At 44.7% G+C, this 15,233-nt stretch overlaps 1 protein-coding gene across 1 annotated transcript; it reads left to right on the forward strand.

Annotated features, from left to right (window-relative positions):
* Positions 1-1,042: 1,042 nt before the first annotated feature.
* On the forward strand, positions 1,043-15,032 carry MAGEB10 (MAGE family member B10). The gene is made up of 3 exons (XM_050777599.1): positions 1,043-1,123; positions 9,181-9,329; positions 12,900-15,032. Exon 3 carries the CDS (start codon positions 12,949-12,951, stop codon positions 13,990-13,992), a length of 1,044 nt encoding a protein of 347 aa, XP_050633556.1. The 5' UTR covers positions 1,043-1,123; positions 9,181-9,329; positions 12,900-12,948; the 3' UTR covers positions 13,993-15,032.
* Positions 15,033-15,233: the final 201 nt, after the last annotated feature.

The raw sequence follows: 15,233 nt of genomic DNA on the forward strand, positions 1-15,233 counted from the left end.
GCCCAGGCTGGTGTCGATCTCTTGGGCTCCAGCAATCGTCATGTGTCAGCCTCCCAAGTAGCTGTGCTCGGCCGTTAGATTTTTTTTTAATGGGCATTTGATCATGTACTGAGGTACAGAAAAATTTTTCAAAACAAAAATTCAACACAAATGCCTGATAACATTCCACAAACTAACATCAGAAGATAATTTTTATTTCCTAAAACCTGTGGCAAACAAACTTAAATGTGAAATGCTAAATGTTGGACGCATTCTCATTAAAGCAAGGAACCAGACATAAATGTATGCTGAATACATGGCCAGAGGATAAGACTATAAAAACAAATGTAACTTTGAAATATTTAATAAAAATAGAAATTATTTGGTGAAAATGTGATCATTTTAGAAAATCCAAAGGAAAAACCACACCCGTTCCAAATGAATAAATGACTTCTGAAAAGTGGTGTATAAATCACTGTAGCAAAATCAAAAACCTTGCCGCACAAAGCAGTAGTATTAGAACATGCATATAACATATTTGGTGGAACAAATGAGATCACAATTAAAATGAATTTCACTGCACAATACAATGCAAAGTTAGATAAAGTCAAGAGATCCGGGTCTCAAAAACCTGTGTACACCTGTGGCTTCTCTATAGAAAGTAGATCCTTTAGAACAGAAAGTTCCCAATGTCTACATTTGGCCAGTGAAGAGACCCCATGGTCATAATGCACTTTCTCTGACATCTCAGAATCTGTCTTGGGCACCCTACCTTTTTGCTGCAGCCTCTCTTCTCCCGTCAACCCTGGTACGCAAACCCATTGTCCATAAGGGTTTATGTTGCGAAACTGTCCAGGGCTTGTTTGGTGATTTTTTCCCCTAAGGAGCTTTTAGTCAATGAACTAGGAGCGAAAATACGAATCTACTTCCGAGAGGAGGACTTAATATTACTACTACTCCATAACAAAGAGGGCGCCACAGAAAAGTCACGCCACGCCGCCCTTGCTGGCAGCCCTGCGGGCCGTGGGCAGGATGCCCGGATGTCACGTACACTTCCGCTTCTGCCGTCCGTGGGAGGTGAGGTCTTGCAGTGCGGCGGTTGGTATCTGGTCAGCAGAGGAAGGCATCCAGGTCCTGCCGGGAGGTAAGGCAAAGACATTGAATAACATTTGACGGGACCTCCTACCGCAAAAGAAAGAACGCCATGCCGTCCGGCCTCGGCCTTAAGCCGCAAAAGCCGTGGGCAGGGATCCTCTTAGGTACCGCACTCTGCATTATTTTTCTGGAGAGTCGGGGAAGTGATAGCATTGGACTAAGGTGTTGGCATCAAGCCACCCGAGATTGGGGTCTTAGAACCCTCCAGGAGTCAATAAAGGGTGATTATTTCCCTGAGGAGCCTTTAATGAATGAACTAGGAGTGAAAATATGGATTTACTTCCGAGAGGAGGAGTTAATATTACTACTACTCCATAACAAAGGGGGCGCCACAGAAAGTCGCGCCACAGAAAGTCACACCACGCCTCCCTTGCTGGCAGCCCTTCGGGCCGTGGGCAGGATGCCCGGATGTCATACACACTTCCGCTTCTGCCGTCCGTGGGAGGTGAGGCCTTGCATTGAGGCGGTTGATATCTGGTCAGCAGAGGAAGGCATCCAGGTCCTGCCAGGAGGTAAGGCAAAGACATTGAATAACATTTGAGGGGACCCCCTACCACAAAAGAAAGAATGCCATGCCGTCCGGCCTCTGCCTTAAGCCGCAAAAGCCGTGGGCAGGGATCCTCTTAGGTACGGCACTCTGGTAATTCTTCTGGAGAGTCAAGGAAGTGATAGCATTGGACTAAGGTGTTGGCATCAAGCCACCCGAGATTAGGGTCTTAGAACCCTCCAGGAGTCAATAAAGGGTGAGTTCCGTAAAACTCCCTTTCTGCCATAGCGGACGGGTGCCCACGGAACTCAGCCTCTGCTCTCAGGCCTGGGTGATCCTAAGTAGGAGTAGCTGGAATTTCCACCTTTAACCTCTCGGAGAGGTGAAGGTATTGGACCACGGTGTCTGCCTCGGGCAGCAGGGGAAGGAGCCCTATGCTCTGCCACGTGTTAATGAAATGCCCCAGTGTGGGCTGTGAGGGAAGCTAGCCTCCCATAAATACGGCGGCCTTACAGAATCCTGCCCTTCATGTAAGTTTTGGGAGATCCCTGGCGTGGCTGTAAGGCCCCCGTGACCCCTTGCTTCATATTCTGGTGGTGGTCCTGGGGAAGGGTACAAACTAAGGCTAGCACATTCAGGTCAGCAGTGGGAAGAGTCTTCAGGGGTAACCAGGAGTTTAGTTTAGAATCCGGAGCAAAGACTGAGGGGACTTTCTTCCCCAGAACAAAGGGGACCCAACAGAATACCAGTACTATGAGCCTTGGTAGCCTTTCAGCATGACTCTCAGGCTAAGATATACCTCATTTTATCCTTAGTGGTCACAGGATGATGAGGACATAGATTTGACAGGGCAGTCGATGGCAGGTCATTAGAGGGAGGTGACTCAGGCCCTTATGGAAGTCAAAGTGAGGACTGATGGGGCTAGGCACTGCCTCTGTGGTCAGCCTTGGGAAGGCCTGGGCAGATTTGTCATTCTGAATGCACCCCACCTCCTCCCTCCAACTGCATACTCTGGGGTATCAGGTGAAAGAGGGCCTTTCTCTGATTGGTATAGGCCTCAAGTCCTCAGAGGGGAAGGTATGAGGCTGTCAAGGTGAGGAGTCATTAGGAGGAACCTGAATTTCCGAAGAAAAGAGGATTCATAGAGCCCTAAGAGTGCTGTCATTCCTGTTAGGGGTCCCTGAGGAAGATACATCTGAGGCCTCCCTAATATCTTTATCAGGAGTGTCAGGGATGTGAAGGCCTTGCTTGGACGGGATAGGTTTCAGGTAAGCAAAAGGAGGGCAATCAGACCCTCCAAGAAGCAAAAGTAAAGACTGAGTGAGGGCTGAAAACTAATTACCTCAAGATAAAGAGGGTCTCACCGATCTCTGCATTGCTGCCATTCTACAATGTCCCTCTGCAAATGTGGTCACATGAGATTCCCCCTCAATTCCTTGTCTGGGGAGTCAAGGATGTGAGCGCTTTGGAATGAGGGAGTCAGCATCAAAACAGTTAAGCAGTGAGATAACAGGTCCTGCCAGAAGTCAAGGTGATGGCCCTGAATGTGAATTGAAAGAAACATCATCTACCCCAGAAAAAAAGGAAGCTCCATGGAGTCTGGACCTGCCAGTCACTGTATCAGTCCCAGTAAGATGCAGGTAAGACTGGCAGGCTTCAGTCTAGTTACTTCCACTGATTCCTCAGGGGAAGGGCCCGTCAGAGAAGAGTAGCCTCATAGGATCCTTGAACCATGCTCTCAAAGAAACCTACAGAAACAACTTCCATAAAGTCAAAGTGATATCTTCCTGCTGGAGGATCACACTGTCTTTCCTTGAGGTCACTTCATCACCTGCCATCTGTCTCACACTACTACTTGTCTCTGAGCAGAGTCATCATGGCTCGGGGTCAGAAAAGTAAGCTCTGTGCCCATGAGAAATGCTGCCAGGCCCGAGAAGAGCCCAAGGATGTGGAAGGCGCTCAAGTCACTGTAGCAGAGGAAGAAGAGTCCCTCACTTCATCTCCTCATTTCAAAGATAGTCCTGAGAGGTCATCTGCTGTCAAAACACCCAGCAATGAGCAAGAGCCTGGGAGAGCTCTAGCCACCACCACTGCTGCAGCTGTTTCATGCACAGCATCTATTGAAGGCATCGACAGCCAAGTTGAGGAAAGGTCAAATGCCTCACAGGCCCAGGCTACCACTGGGCAGTGGCCCAGAGGCCCTATAGATAAGAAGATCGCTATGTTAATGCATTACCTGCTGTACAAGTATCAGATGCAAGAGCCTGTTGCAAAGGCAAATATGCTGAAAAATGTAATCCAGACATACAAGAGCCACTTCCCTGAGATGCTGAGGAGAGCTTCTGATCACCTGGAGTTGGTCTTTGGCCTTGACGTGAAAGAAGTGGATCCCAACAAGAGCGTCTATGTCCTTGTCAACAAATTAGAATTAGGCCATGATACAAGACTGAATCCTAACAGAAGTTTGCCCAAGACTGGCCTGCTGATGACCATCCTGAGTGTGATCTTCAGCCAGGGGAATCGTGCCCCTGAAGAGGAAGTCTGGAAGGTGCTAAATATGATGGGGGTATACTAGAGGCAGGAGCACTTCATCTATGGAGAGCCCAGGAACCTCCTCACCAACCTCCTCACCAAAGATTTAGTGCAAGAGCAGTAGCTGGAGTATCGGGAAGTGCCCAAAAGCAGTTCTCCAAGCTATGAATTCCTGTGGGGTCCACAAGCCTTTGCTGAAACCAGCAAGATGAAAGTCCTAGAGTTTTTGGCCAAGATCCATGGTACAGTCCCCAGTGCCTTCCCATCCCATTATGAAGAGGCTTTGGAAAAATGTGGAAGAGAGATCCCAAGCCAGAATTGCAGCCAGGACCTGTCCTGCTGCCATGGCCAGTGTGCGTTCCAAGGCCATGTCCAGCAGCCTTGCCTGCCCCAAGTGAAGGCTGAGGAAAATGCTTTACTGTGTTTTTGAAGAGGACAGTCAGTGTTTCACTAGTGGAGGGTTGGCTGTGTCTCGTTATAACACAGTACATAACGTGTTCTGGGTAACTTGGATATTTGTTTAAACGTTGTTCATTTTAATAGAAGGTTAAAGTAGCTTAAGAATCCAAGATTATTAGTGATAATAAGTCATACATTTATTGATGTTTGTGAGGTTTTAGAGTAGAGTTTTACTATTTTATAGAAAAAAAACAGGAAAAGTTCCATCCTATTTAGTGATCTCCAACAAGATAACATAGTAGTGGATTAGTCATTTCCTTGGAAATATTTTTTTAAAAAGCAGTAAAATAGTTGGAATGAAGAAATAGAGGGAAAATGTAGAAGATGATAAATGCTTGCATTCCCTTATGTTTAGTCTGCTCTGTAAAATTAAGAGATAGATACTTAGATATTATTAGTTTATTCAACCATGTAGGAGAAGCTACATCATAATAAAACTGACTTCTTGCACACTGGCTCACTTATTTCTCAAACATTACTTGGGCATTTGTTCTTTGGAGGGAAGGCACCATGCTGGTACTGGGAATGTCAGGATAAATAAGACCCAAGCACACGCACTGAATTTTAAAATCTAAGAGCAGCTGTCATGTAAGGAAGATGGTGAGATATACCCTAAGTAAAGGATGAGTAAGAGAAGGTGGGAAGATCCAGATCAGAGCAGTCAAGTGAAAGTATCCTGAGGCAAGTGGGTTTGGGGCCTTAGGAAACTGCAAACCCTTCAGTGTCAGTCAATTTTGTTAGTCTGGATGGTGGGTTGGTTGAGGCTGTGGGAGTAGTGAGCAGGGGCCAGATCCTCAAAAAGACTAATGCCTGGAATGAAGAACTGCTTTTAGCAGTTATTTTGAGGTAATAGATAAACCAGAAGTAATTGTAAGACGGGAATGGAAGGCGTCTTGCATCCTTTTCCAGTGTCATTTTTCCAGTGCAGTTGGGCACAGTCCACAAACTATGTTTTATGCACATCAGCTCCAGGGACCTTCTGAGAAACAAGAGTGATATTACTTGACATGAATGTGCTCAAAAGCCATTGTGCTGGCATTATTTGCTCTGGCCTGGGGAAACAAAGCCCACTAAACCCACTTAATTAAAAGGGCTTTTTAAAAAAATTGTACTTTAAGTTCCTGGATACATGTGCAGAATGTGCAGGTTTGTTACATAGGTACTCGTGTGCCATGGTGGTTTGCTGCACCTATTGACCCATCATCTAGGTTCCCTCTTCCTGCCCCTCACACCCCAACAGGACCTGGTGTGTGTTGTTCCTAAAAGGGCATTTTTATTAGGTTGTCTTTAGTATCATTTGGCAAACTCAAGTGAGGGCTAGATTTTTGATGCGAGTGAAAGAAATGAAAATAGGGGTGGTTTGGATGGAAGGATAGTTGAAGGGATGGAAGAAATTAGTCTTTGACATAAATTATAGGAGTCTTAAATTGAATCCAACTGGGGAGGACTACCCCACACCCACAATAAATAAGAAATCCTCAAATTTGCATAGTAAATAACTGAGTTTTACTTGCTAAGCGGCATTTTTGGCTGATTTGTGTGCTGTATCATAGAGTGCTGCATATTTTCAGACATCTCTTGCTTTAAAAACAATCACAGAGATTTTGATAGGACCTGGGGTCAAACTAATAATAGTAACAAATGCTAGTTATTAAATATGCAGTAAATTCTAGGCACTGTGCCCAGAGTTTTCATACATTACATATAACCCAGAAATCCTACAAGGCAAGGCTTATCAGGGTCACTTCACGTAAAGCCTGAGCCTCATAGAGCTTTGCAATTTTCCTGACTTCATGTGGTTCATAAGTGTCAAAATTAGAACCATAGTCTGAATTTGTTTAGAACCCACATTGTTCCACTCCTTCCTGCATGAAGCAGATGTTCTGTCTTTTAATTCATTTCTCTTCTCACTACTGCACCGTCTCTCTAGGCAATAAAAAGAAGGAACCTGTGGCCAGTGTACTAAATCCAGATATAATAAATAATGGAGAAAATGAGAATTGAACACCATTTGGAGACTGCCTGTGGGCCTCATTTTCGTAGGGTCCATCCACCCCTAGCTCCAGGGTTCTTTGGGAGCTGATTTTGCCCAGGTGCTGGCACGTGGGACCAGATCCAGCACTTCCCAAATTACACTGTTCTTTCCTTGAGTCAGCCCCTGTGAGTCCTTGTGCCCAAATCTGGATCCTTACCTGCTGTCCAGCTCTTCCCTGCTTCCTTCCATGAAGGCTGCACCCTGCTCCCTATGGGAAAGGAAGCCCAGAATAACCTTCCTTCCCTTCTCCTGACTCAGAGCATTCCAACTCCCTGCAGATGTCCTCTGTTTTGTCACATTGCTCACTTGGAACTTCTCTGATAACAGCCCCTTCCATGTAATTGTTTACTTTGGCAGTGAACACTACATACCTACTCATCTGCTCTGGGTAATTCCGCCACACTCAAGATTTTTTCCGAGTCTACCTGTGAGTCAAGTCAGACTTGGAACAGAATCTAACCTTGAAAGATAACTCTGAAGTTAGAGAGGAGGTTTAGAAAGCAGATGAAGTTAGAAAGAGAGGAGAATGTAATCTGGTGACTTATTTGAGACTGGCACTGAATCTATAATAAGTGAGCTTAACTGAATGGTAAAGTATCAAAGCCTCTGTCTCAAGTGGTGGATAAGGAAAGACCTAGGAAATGACTGTGTATCAACCATGTCCAGAAATTGGATTCCTATAAATCCTGGTATACTAGGAGCATATAGTAGATTTCTATGCTGACATAACAAATGCCATACAGTAAGACACTTTAAATAACATATTGATTATAACACCCTTCTGTAGGTGAGAAGTATGGGTTGGTTCTGCTGGTTTCTTTGCTCGGGGTTACACAGGCCCAAATCAAGCTGTCAAAGCCTGACAATAAGTGTGTCTTATTGGGACACACTATGAAGAATCCCATTTCAGGCTTATTCAGGTCATTCTATTAGGAACCCAGTTCTTAGTGGTTGTAAGAAGAGTGAGGAGTAAGTCTTCTTTCTGGCTATCAGTTGGAGCTGCTATATTTTCTCCAGGCCTGTCTCTGGTCTTTGCGTGTGGGCCTCTACTTTTGAGTCAGACTTGGGACATTGAACCTGTCTCATTCTTGGAATTTCTCTAACTTCTCTCTCTGCCTCCAGATGGAGAAACATCTCTGCTTGTAAGGGCTCGTATAATTAGATTTGGCCCATGTAGGCAATCCAGTGTAATCTCCCTATTTTCAGGTTGGTTTCATAATTTTAATTATATTTGCAAAGTGCCTTTGGCCATGTAACATAACATATTCATGGGTTTCAGGAATGAGGATACGTGAAGCTTCGTGGAGCAATTATTCAGTCTCCCACAGAGGTAGAATATGTCTCTCTGGCAGACATGCCAGCTTTGATAAGAAAAGAAAAAACATAATTCGCTATCATTCTCTTGATTCTTGTCTGTATCTGCCCCAAGGGAAAATCCTGGTTTTTCATTGCACCTAAAGGCACCTGTACATGTGCTTAAGTGTACATGTTCATCAGGTGGTGGGTAGCAGAGACTCACAAGTTATGTTTTCATCAAAAGAAAGAAGAAATTTTTCAGTCTCTTGAGATCATAGAGGTCATTGAAAAGGTCAGTGCAGAAAGGTGTTGTTGAGTGCAGCGGGGTGAACCCTCCTTGCTGAGATTTACAGGATTGTTTTGAAAATTAGTGTGATTCTGGATTTGAAATTACCTGTCACATATAGACATTAGGAAATGTTGTTTAGCAAAGATATTTGATATTCTCAGAAACTCCTCCAAGACTTAAGAAGGCTGTTGTCATAACAAATTTATATTAGTAGCTTTTATTGAGCATGTACTATTGTAATAGTTAATTGGACAGACTGCAAGTGCTCATCCACTTTGTGTCTTGCTTTCCATCCTTGGTTCATATGGAGACTACATTGCCAGTCCACTTGTAGTTTGGAAAGGTCATGTGACTACCCCCCCTTGACACTGAAATATGAACAGTAGCATGCTTTTTCCCTTTCAGATCAAAGTGTTTGAGAGCCAGTCTGCCACCTCCATGATTTCTCTTCCATGCTGAGATATGGAGCCACAGTATAGAAGCAACATGGATCCCTGGGACACCTGACAGCAAAAAACCCCTATTAATTCATGTCAAAATTTATTTGCATAAGAGATAAACTTTTAGTGTGTTAAGCCATTCAGATTTCAGCCTTTTCCCATTGCATCTCATACATACTTTTTCTGTATAATACACAACTAATAATTCCATTGTTATTATTATTTAAATATTTTAACTACCAAGAAAATAGTGCATGTATTCTTGTTGCCAAAAATTCTAATACGGATAAATCAAAATTTCACTTCCTTACTATGTCCCTCCAAAATTCAATCCCTCCTCAAATGTAACCACATTTTTTAAATCCTGCATGTAGTATTTCTAAATGTATTATAGGCTTTTTCTTATATACATGTGCAACAAAAATACACTGTGAGGGTTTTTTTGTTTGTTTTGTTTGCTCTTTTTTCTTCTTAATTTTTATTTACTTATTTATTTTTTTTTTTTTAGAGACGGTGCCTCGCTCTGTTGCCCAGACTGGAGTGCAGTGGTGTGATCATAACTCAGTACAGCCTAGAAGTCCTGAACTCAAGCAATCCTCCCGCCTCAGCCTTTCAAGTAGCTAGGAGTACAGTTGGGAGCCACCGTGCCTGGTCATTGTGAGTTTTAAATATACATTGATAACTGTTTACATATTGCTCCACAATATGCACCTAAGGATAACTGTTTACATATTGCTCCACGATATGCCTTAGAATTTTGATATTTCAATAACACATTTCTTTTTACTTTGAGAAGAAAGGATTTACTCGGAATGACAAGGTTCTAGGAAATGTGCCTTAACAAGAAAACCTCAATTAGTAAAGGACATTAGGAAAACTAGGCACTAGAACAATTTCCAGAATCCACAAGAGAGATCATAAGCTGAATAAAGTCCAGAGAATTCAGGGCATGAGGTAGTCAGGGATCTGTATCCAGAGTTCAGCCATGGGGTAGCAATGGGACCAGAAGGAGTAAAGGTGAGGAAACTGGTGGTGTCTTGGACAACTTTTCTGAATAGGCTTGGCAATCTCTGAATCATCATTATCAGCATGAAGTTGTAGGCTGAGCTGTCCAGAGGCATGCTCTGCTAGAGTCTTCCCTTCCCACTTCTCAGGCAGAGTGTGGCTTGCTCCCCTGTATCACCCAGTTATGATATTAATTGATTCTGGGAGAGCTACATCTCTTCAATACTCTGGTGGTTCATTGCACCCTTTCCAGTGTAGCAGGGTTGAGAGTTGTCTTGATGCCTGATAAGAAAGAGTGTATGTGGCCCTTGGGTATGTGGCCCCCTTGAGTATGTGGCCCTCCCACCACTGAGGTTGAAGCTGTGCAAATGGATGTGATTGATGATTAATGACATTTAAAACAGGGCAAGTAGTACCAATGAGTAGTGGCATAGTGTAGATTCAAGGAGGGGGGAATTGGAGGAGAGATTTCCTGAGACTAACTACCTCAATGACTCTGTAACTAAAAGGCTGAGTGTGCATATGTCTTTAAAAAAGGGTCCAGATATTATCCCCAGCTCCAAATACTTCCTACCATCACTGACTTCTTTGCAGAACAGAGAGTGGATTTTTTGTTGCTGTGTCTGGTGGCCTTTGTTGCCACCAAACACTGTTGTAGGGTGCTGGTTTTCAAGGCAAGTATTTCCAGAGCAGATGGAGAACCATTGTAGATGCTGCAGTTCCTTATTGAATTGACTGCAGGTAACAAGTATAGGTTGAGTCCAAATCTCTATCTTCATTACTGTTATAACCCTGACTTGATTCCAATCAACTGAAAATTTTTATAAAGGTGATTCTGCACTAGCCATTTGCAAAGTTATCAGATGATCTGTAGTAAAATTTACATCACTTCTCACTGTGAGGTAGGGGCATTGGGCCAGGTGTTATTCTCAGATCCACAGAGGGAGGAGTCCCAGACTAAAAGGAATAAAAATGAAGACCCTGATGAAGTTTTGAAAGAGTCACCCACTCCATAACAGACTGCTCAGCACAGAGACCACCCCTGCTGTTAATGTTTCTAAGCCAATGCCTTGATGTTAGGCCCAGAAGCCTCCTCAGTTCACCCTCTGTAGTCCAGGGATATAGGACTGTGGGGTGAGGTGGTTGGGGACGAGGCTTTTTTTTTAAAGCCGAATAACTCAGAACAGGAGGAGGAGGAGTCATACGTCCCCCGGAGTCAATGAAAGACCACTATGCAACTTCTGTCAGAATTCCCCATTCCCACAAAACACAAGCCACCCCCTTACTTCTAAGAGCTGCACCCCTGCTCTCAGCAGTAGGTCCCATATGGGTGGCTAGAATTGGCTTCCCCAACTTCTGACTCTAACTTCTCAGAAGAATGAAGGCATTAGTCTGAGCAGGGTAGCCTCAAATCAGCAGAAAAGAGAGTTCCAGAGATTTCCAGGTCCTGTCAGGAGTTAACAACCTTAAGTGAGATCTGAGGACACTATTTATACCAGAAGAGAGAAGGGCCAACAGAATCCCAGCCCTGTGTAAGCCCTGGGAGGCCCTGGACAGGGATCCTCTGATGTAGTGCCCTTTGAATTCCCAGGATCCTGGGAGGTGACAGCATTGAACCACGCTTTGGCATCAGACCAGTAGAGAGCAGGGTTCCAGACCTTCCAACAGTGATGGTGAAGACCCTAATATTTGAGGCAACTATTCACACCAGATCAGAAGGGCCCCACAACATCTAGGCTCCTGCTGTCAGGCCTGAGAAGCCCATGAATGGAGTGGCCAGATATAACATTCTCTGAGTTCCACCTCTGGAGTTTTAGGGAAGTTAAAAAACTGGTGCCAGAGGGAGGTGTTAAATCAGCAGAAGGAGGAGTCCCAGGCCCTCCTAGGAGTTAAGATAAAAACCCTTTGTGAGGTGTAAGGGTAATAGCCATGCTCTTGCTGTTAGTGGTAGCCAACCTTGGGCAAAAACCTCTTATATAGCACCCTCTGAATTCCCTCTTTGGAAATTCAAGGAGAGGACAGCATTGGACCAAGGTTATGGCCTCAGGCCAGCAGATGGAAGAGTCCCAGGCCCCAACAGAAGTAAAGGTGAGGAAACTGAGTGAGATCAGAAGGAACCACCCACCACAAAAGAGAGGGGTTCATAACAGAGTCTGCCCCTGCTCTCAGCCCAGGGAGGCCCCAGGTAGGAGTGGCTATTGTGACACTTTCTGAATTCCATTACTGCTTTCTCAAAGAAGTAAAGAGGTTTAGGTTGTCAGAGGAGCTATTTCCAGGCCTTGCCAAAAGGGGATACAAAGATCTTGAGTGAAGTTTGAGGGGGACTTCCACTCCAAAAGACTGGGGCCCCATGGATTCATGACAGGTCCAGGACAGGGCCTGATGAAGCACCTTCTGAATTCTGGTGAGAACTCAGGGAGAGGAGGGCACTGGACCAGAGTGCCAGCTTCTGGTCAGCAGAGGAGGAGTCCCGAGCCCTAAGAAGACTAAAAAGAATCCAGAGTTCTGAGGGAGCCATCCACCCCAGATCAAAAGGGGACAGCACAGAGTTCCATCTGTGCTGTCAACCCTGAGGGACTGTGGGGTAGATATGTTAGGCTGACTTTATCCTTTCGTAACTCAGAGATCTGAGGGCCTTGCTCTGAGGGGATAGGTCTCAGGTCATCACAGGGTGAAGTCCCAGACCCTAGTAGAAGCCAAGGTGAAAACCCTGAGTGAAGAATGAGAACACTAAGGATCCCAGAATACAGAAGGTCCCTCGGAGTTTTTCTGTTGTAGTCATCCTAGATGTCCTCAGGCAGGTGTGATCAGATGAGTTTCTCTTTCAGTTTCTCCACCAGGGTAGCAGGGAAATGAGGGGACTGAAATGAGAGGTCAGTCAAGTAGAGGGATCCCAGAACCTACCAGAAATCAAGAGGACAGTTCTGAATGTGAACTGAGAAAAGAGTCCCTACCCAAGAACAAAGGGGCCTCCACAAAGCCTGGACCTGCCAGGCCTGGCTGTCATCACCCAGTAAGCCCCAGGCAGGTCTGGCAAGTGGCAACCTAAAACACACCCTAGTTATTTCACAGAGTACTCAGGGGGCAGGGAAATCAAAGAATAGGGGCCTTGTTTTTCCTTGAGTAATGCACCAAGAAAACTTGCAGAGGTGGCCATCAGTAAAGCTAAACTTGTATCTCTCTGCTGAATGGGCACACCCCACTTTATCTTCTCTCCTTCAGGTCACGGGATCACCTGCCCTTTTGGCTGCTGCACCTGAACGGAGTCATCATGCCTCGAGGTCAGAAGAGTAAACTCCGTGCCAGGGAAAAACGCCGTCAGGCCCGAGGAGGGCTGGAAGATTTGATAGATGCTCTGGCCATTTTAGAAGAGGAGGAAGAATACCCCCCCTCCCCTTCTTCTTGTTTGAAGGATGTTTCCCAGAGTTCACTTGATGGGACAGCCAACAATCCCCATGGACTTTGGGAAGCCCTATCCATCAGCACATCTGCTACAGCTGCTTCACACGCAAGACATACCGAAGGAGTCAATGACCAAATGGAAGAAAGGCCAAGATGCACACAAGATCTAGCAGCCACTGATAACTTTCCCAGAGGCCCTCTAGGTGAGAAAGTAATTATGTTGGTGCATTACTTGCTGTACAAGTACCAAATGAAAGAGCCCATTACAAAGGCAGATATGCTGAGAAATGTGACCCATATGTGCAAGAGCCAGTTCCCCGTAATCCTGAGGAGAGCTTCTGAGCACCTAGAGCTGATCTTTGGTCTTGACCTGAAGGAAGTGGAGCCTAATAAGCACATCTATGTCCTGATCAACAAACTAGATCTAGACTGTGATGCAAGGCTGAGTGATGAAACAAGCGTGCCCAAGACTGGCCTGCTGATGACTGTCCTGGGTATTATCTTCACAAAGGGTAATTGTGCTGCTGAGGAGGAAATCTGGAAAGTGTTTAATATGATGGGGTTATATGATGGAATTGAGCACTTCATTTTTGGGGAGCCCAGGAAGCTCCTTACCAAAGATTTGGTGAAAGAAAATTACCTGGAGTACCAGCAAGTGCCCAACAGTGATCCTCCACGCTATCAATTCCTATGGGGCCCAAGAGCCCATGCCGAAACCAGCAAGATGAAAGTTCTTGAGTTTTTGGCCAAGGTAAATAATACAGTTCCCAGTGAATTCTCCACCTGGTATACAGAGGCTTTGCAAGATGAGGAAGAGAGAGCCAGAGCCAGAGTTGCAGCCAAGGCTCGCATTAGTGCCACGGCCGGTGCACGTTCCAAGGTTAAGTCCAGCAACTCCTCCCAACTGCAGTAAAGTCTGAGGCAGATTCTTCACTTTGTGTTTGAAAAGAAATCCACATTCTGAGCTGTGGGAGGTCAGGGTGGGACTGGAGACAACAAGGTGAATAACATGTTTGTGTTAATGTTCTATGTGATGACTTGGAATTTTTTAAAGATGATGTTCCTTTAATAGATGGTTAAAGTAGCTTCATTATCTAAGTTTGTGAATGACATTGCTCAAATTTTGCCGTATGTGAGATTAAGAGTAAGCGATGTATTGCTTTATAAATCAAATTGGGAAACTCTCCATTTATTTAGTGATCGAAACATGATAGCATGGTAGTAAATTGGGCATTTCCTAATTCAATGTGAAATAATTTAGGAGTGTAATAAATGGGATCAAGAAATAGAGAAAGGAGGGCCAGGTGCGGAGGCTCACACCTGTAATCCCAGCACTTTGGGAAGCCGAGGCAGGCAGATCACGAGGTCAGGAGATCGAGACCATCTTGGCTAACACAGTGAAACCCCGTCTCTACTAAAAATACAAAAAATTAGCCAGGCGTGGTGGCGGGCTCCTGTAGTCCCATCTACTCAGGAGGCTGAGGCAGGAAAATGACGTGAACCCGGGAGGCGGAGCTTGCAGTGAGCTGAGATCACGCCACTGCACTCCAGCCTGGGTGACAGAGTGAGACTCCATCTCAAAAAAAAAAGAAAAGAAATAGAGAAAAGAGTAAAAGATGGCTAATTATTACATTCCTTATTGACTTTTATTCTGTTGTTATGTAAAATTAAGATATATATGCCAGGATATGCTTACATTATTCAAGAATATATAATTACATTGTAATAAATTAGGCCTTTTGCCCACTGGTTCATTTATTCCTCAAACATTAATTGAGCATCTGCTCTTTGGAAGGCCTTGTGCTAGGATGTCAGGATAAGGAAGATCTACCTGTGCCCACTGGATTTTAGAATCTAGGGGTAGATATTACATAAGGAATATGGTGAGATACCTACTAAGACCTAAAGGACAAGTCAAAGAAAGTGAGAATGTAGGGGGAGGGTTATCTAGATGAGAGCATCAAATGTAAATATCTTAAGGCAAGTGGGATTGGAGGTTTGGGAAATTGAAAGTCTTTCAGTGTGAATCAGTTGTGGTTTTTTTTTTTTTTTTCCTCACTCTTGTCACCCAGGCTGAAGTGCAGTGATGGGATCACAACTCACTGCAGCCTCAACTTCCTAGGCTCAGGTGATTCTCCTACCTCAGCCTCCAGA

This window comes from Macaca thibetana, chromosome X, assembly GCF_024542745.1.
Source record: "Macaca thibetana thibetana isolate TM-01 chromosome X, ASM2454274v1, whole genome shotgun sequence".
Lineage (NCBI taxonomy): Eukaryota > Metazoa > Chordata > Mammalia > Primates > Cercopithecidae > Macaca > Macaca thibetana.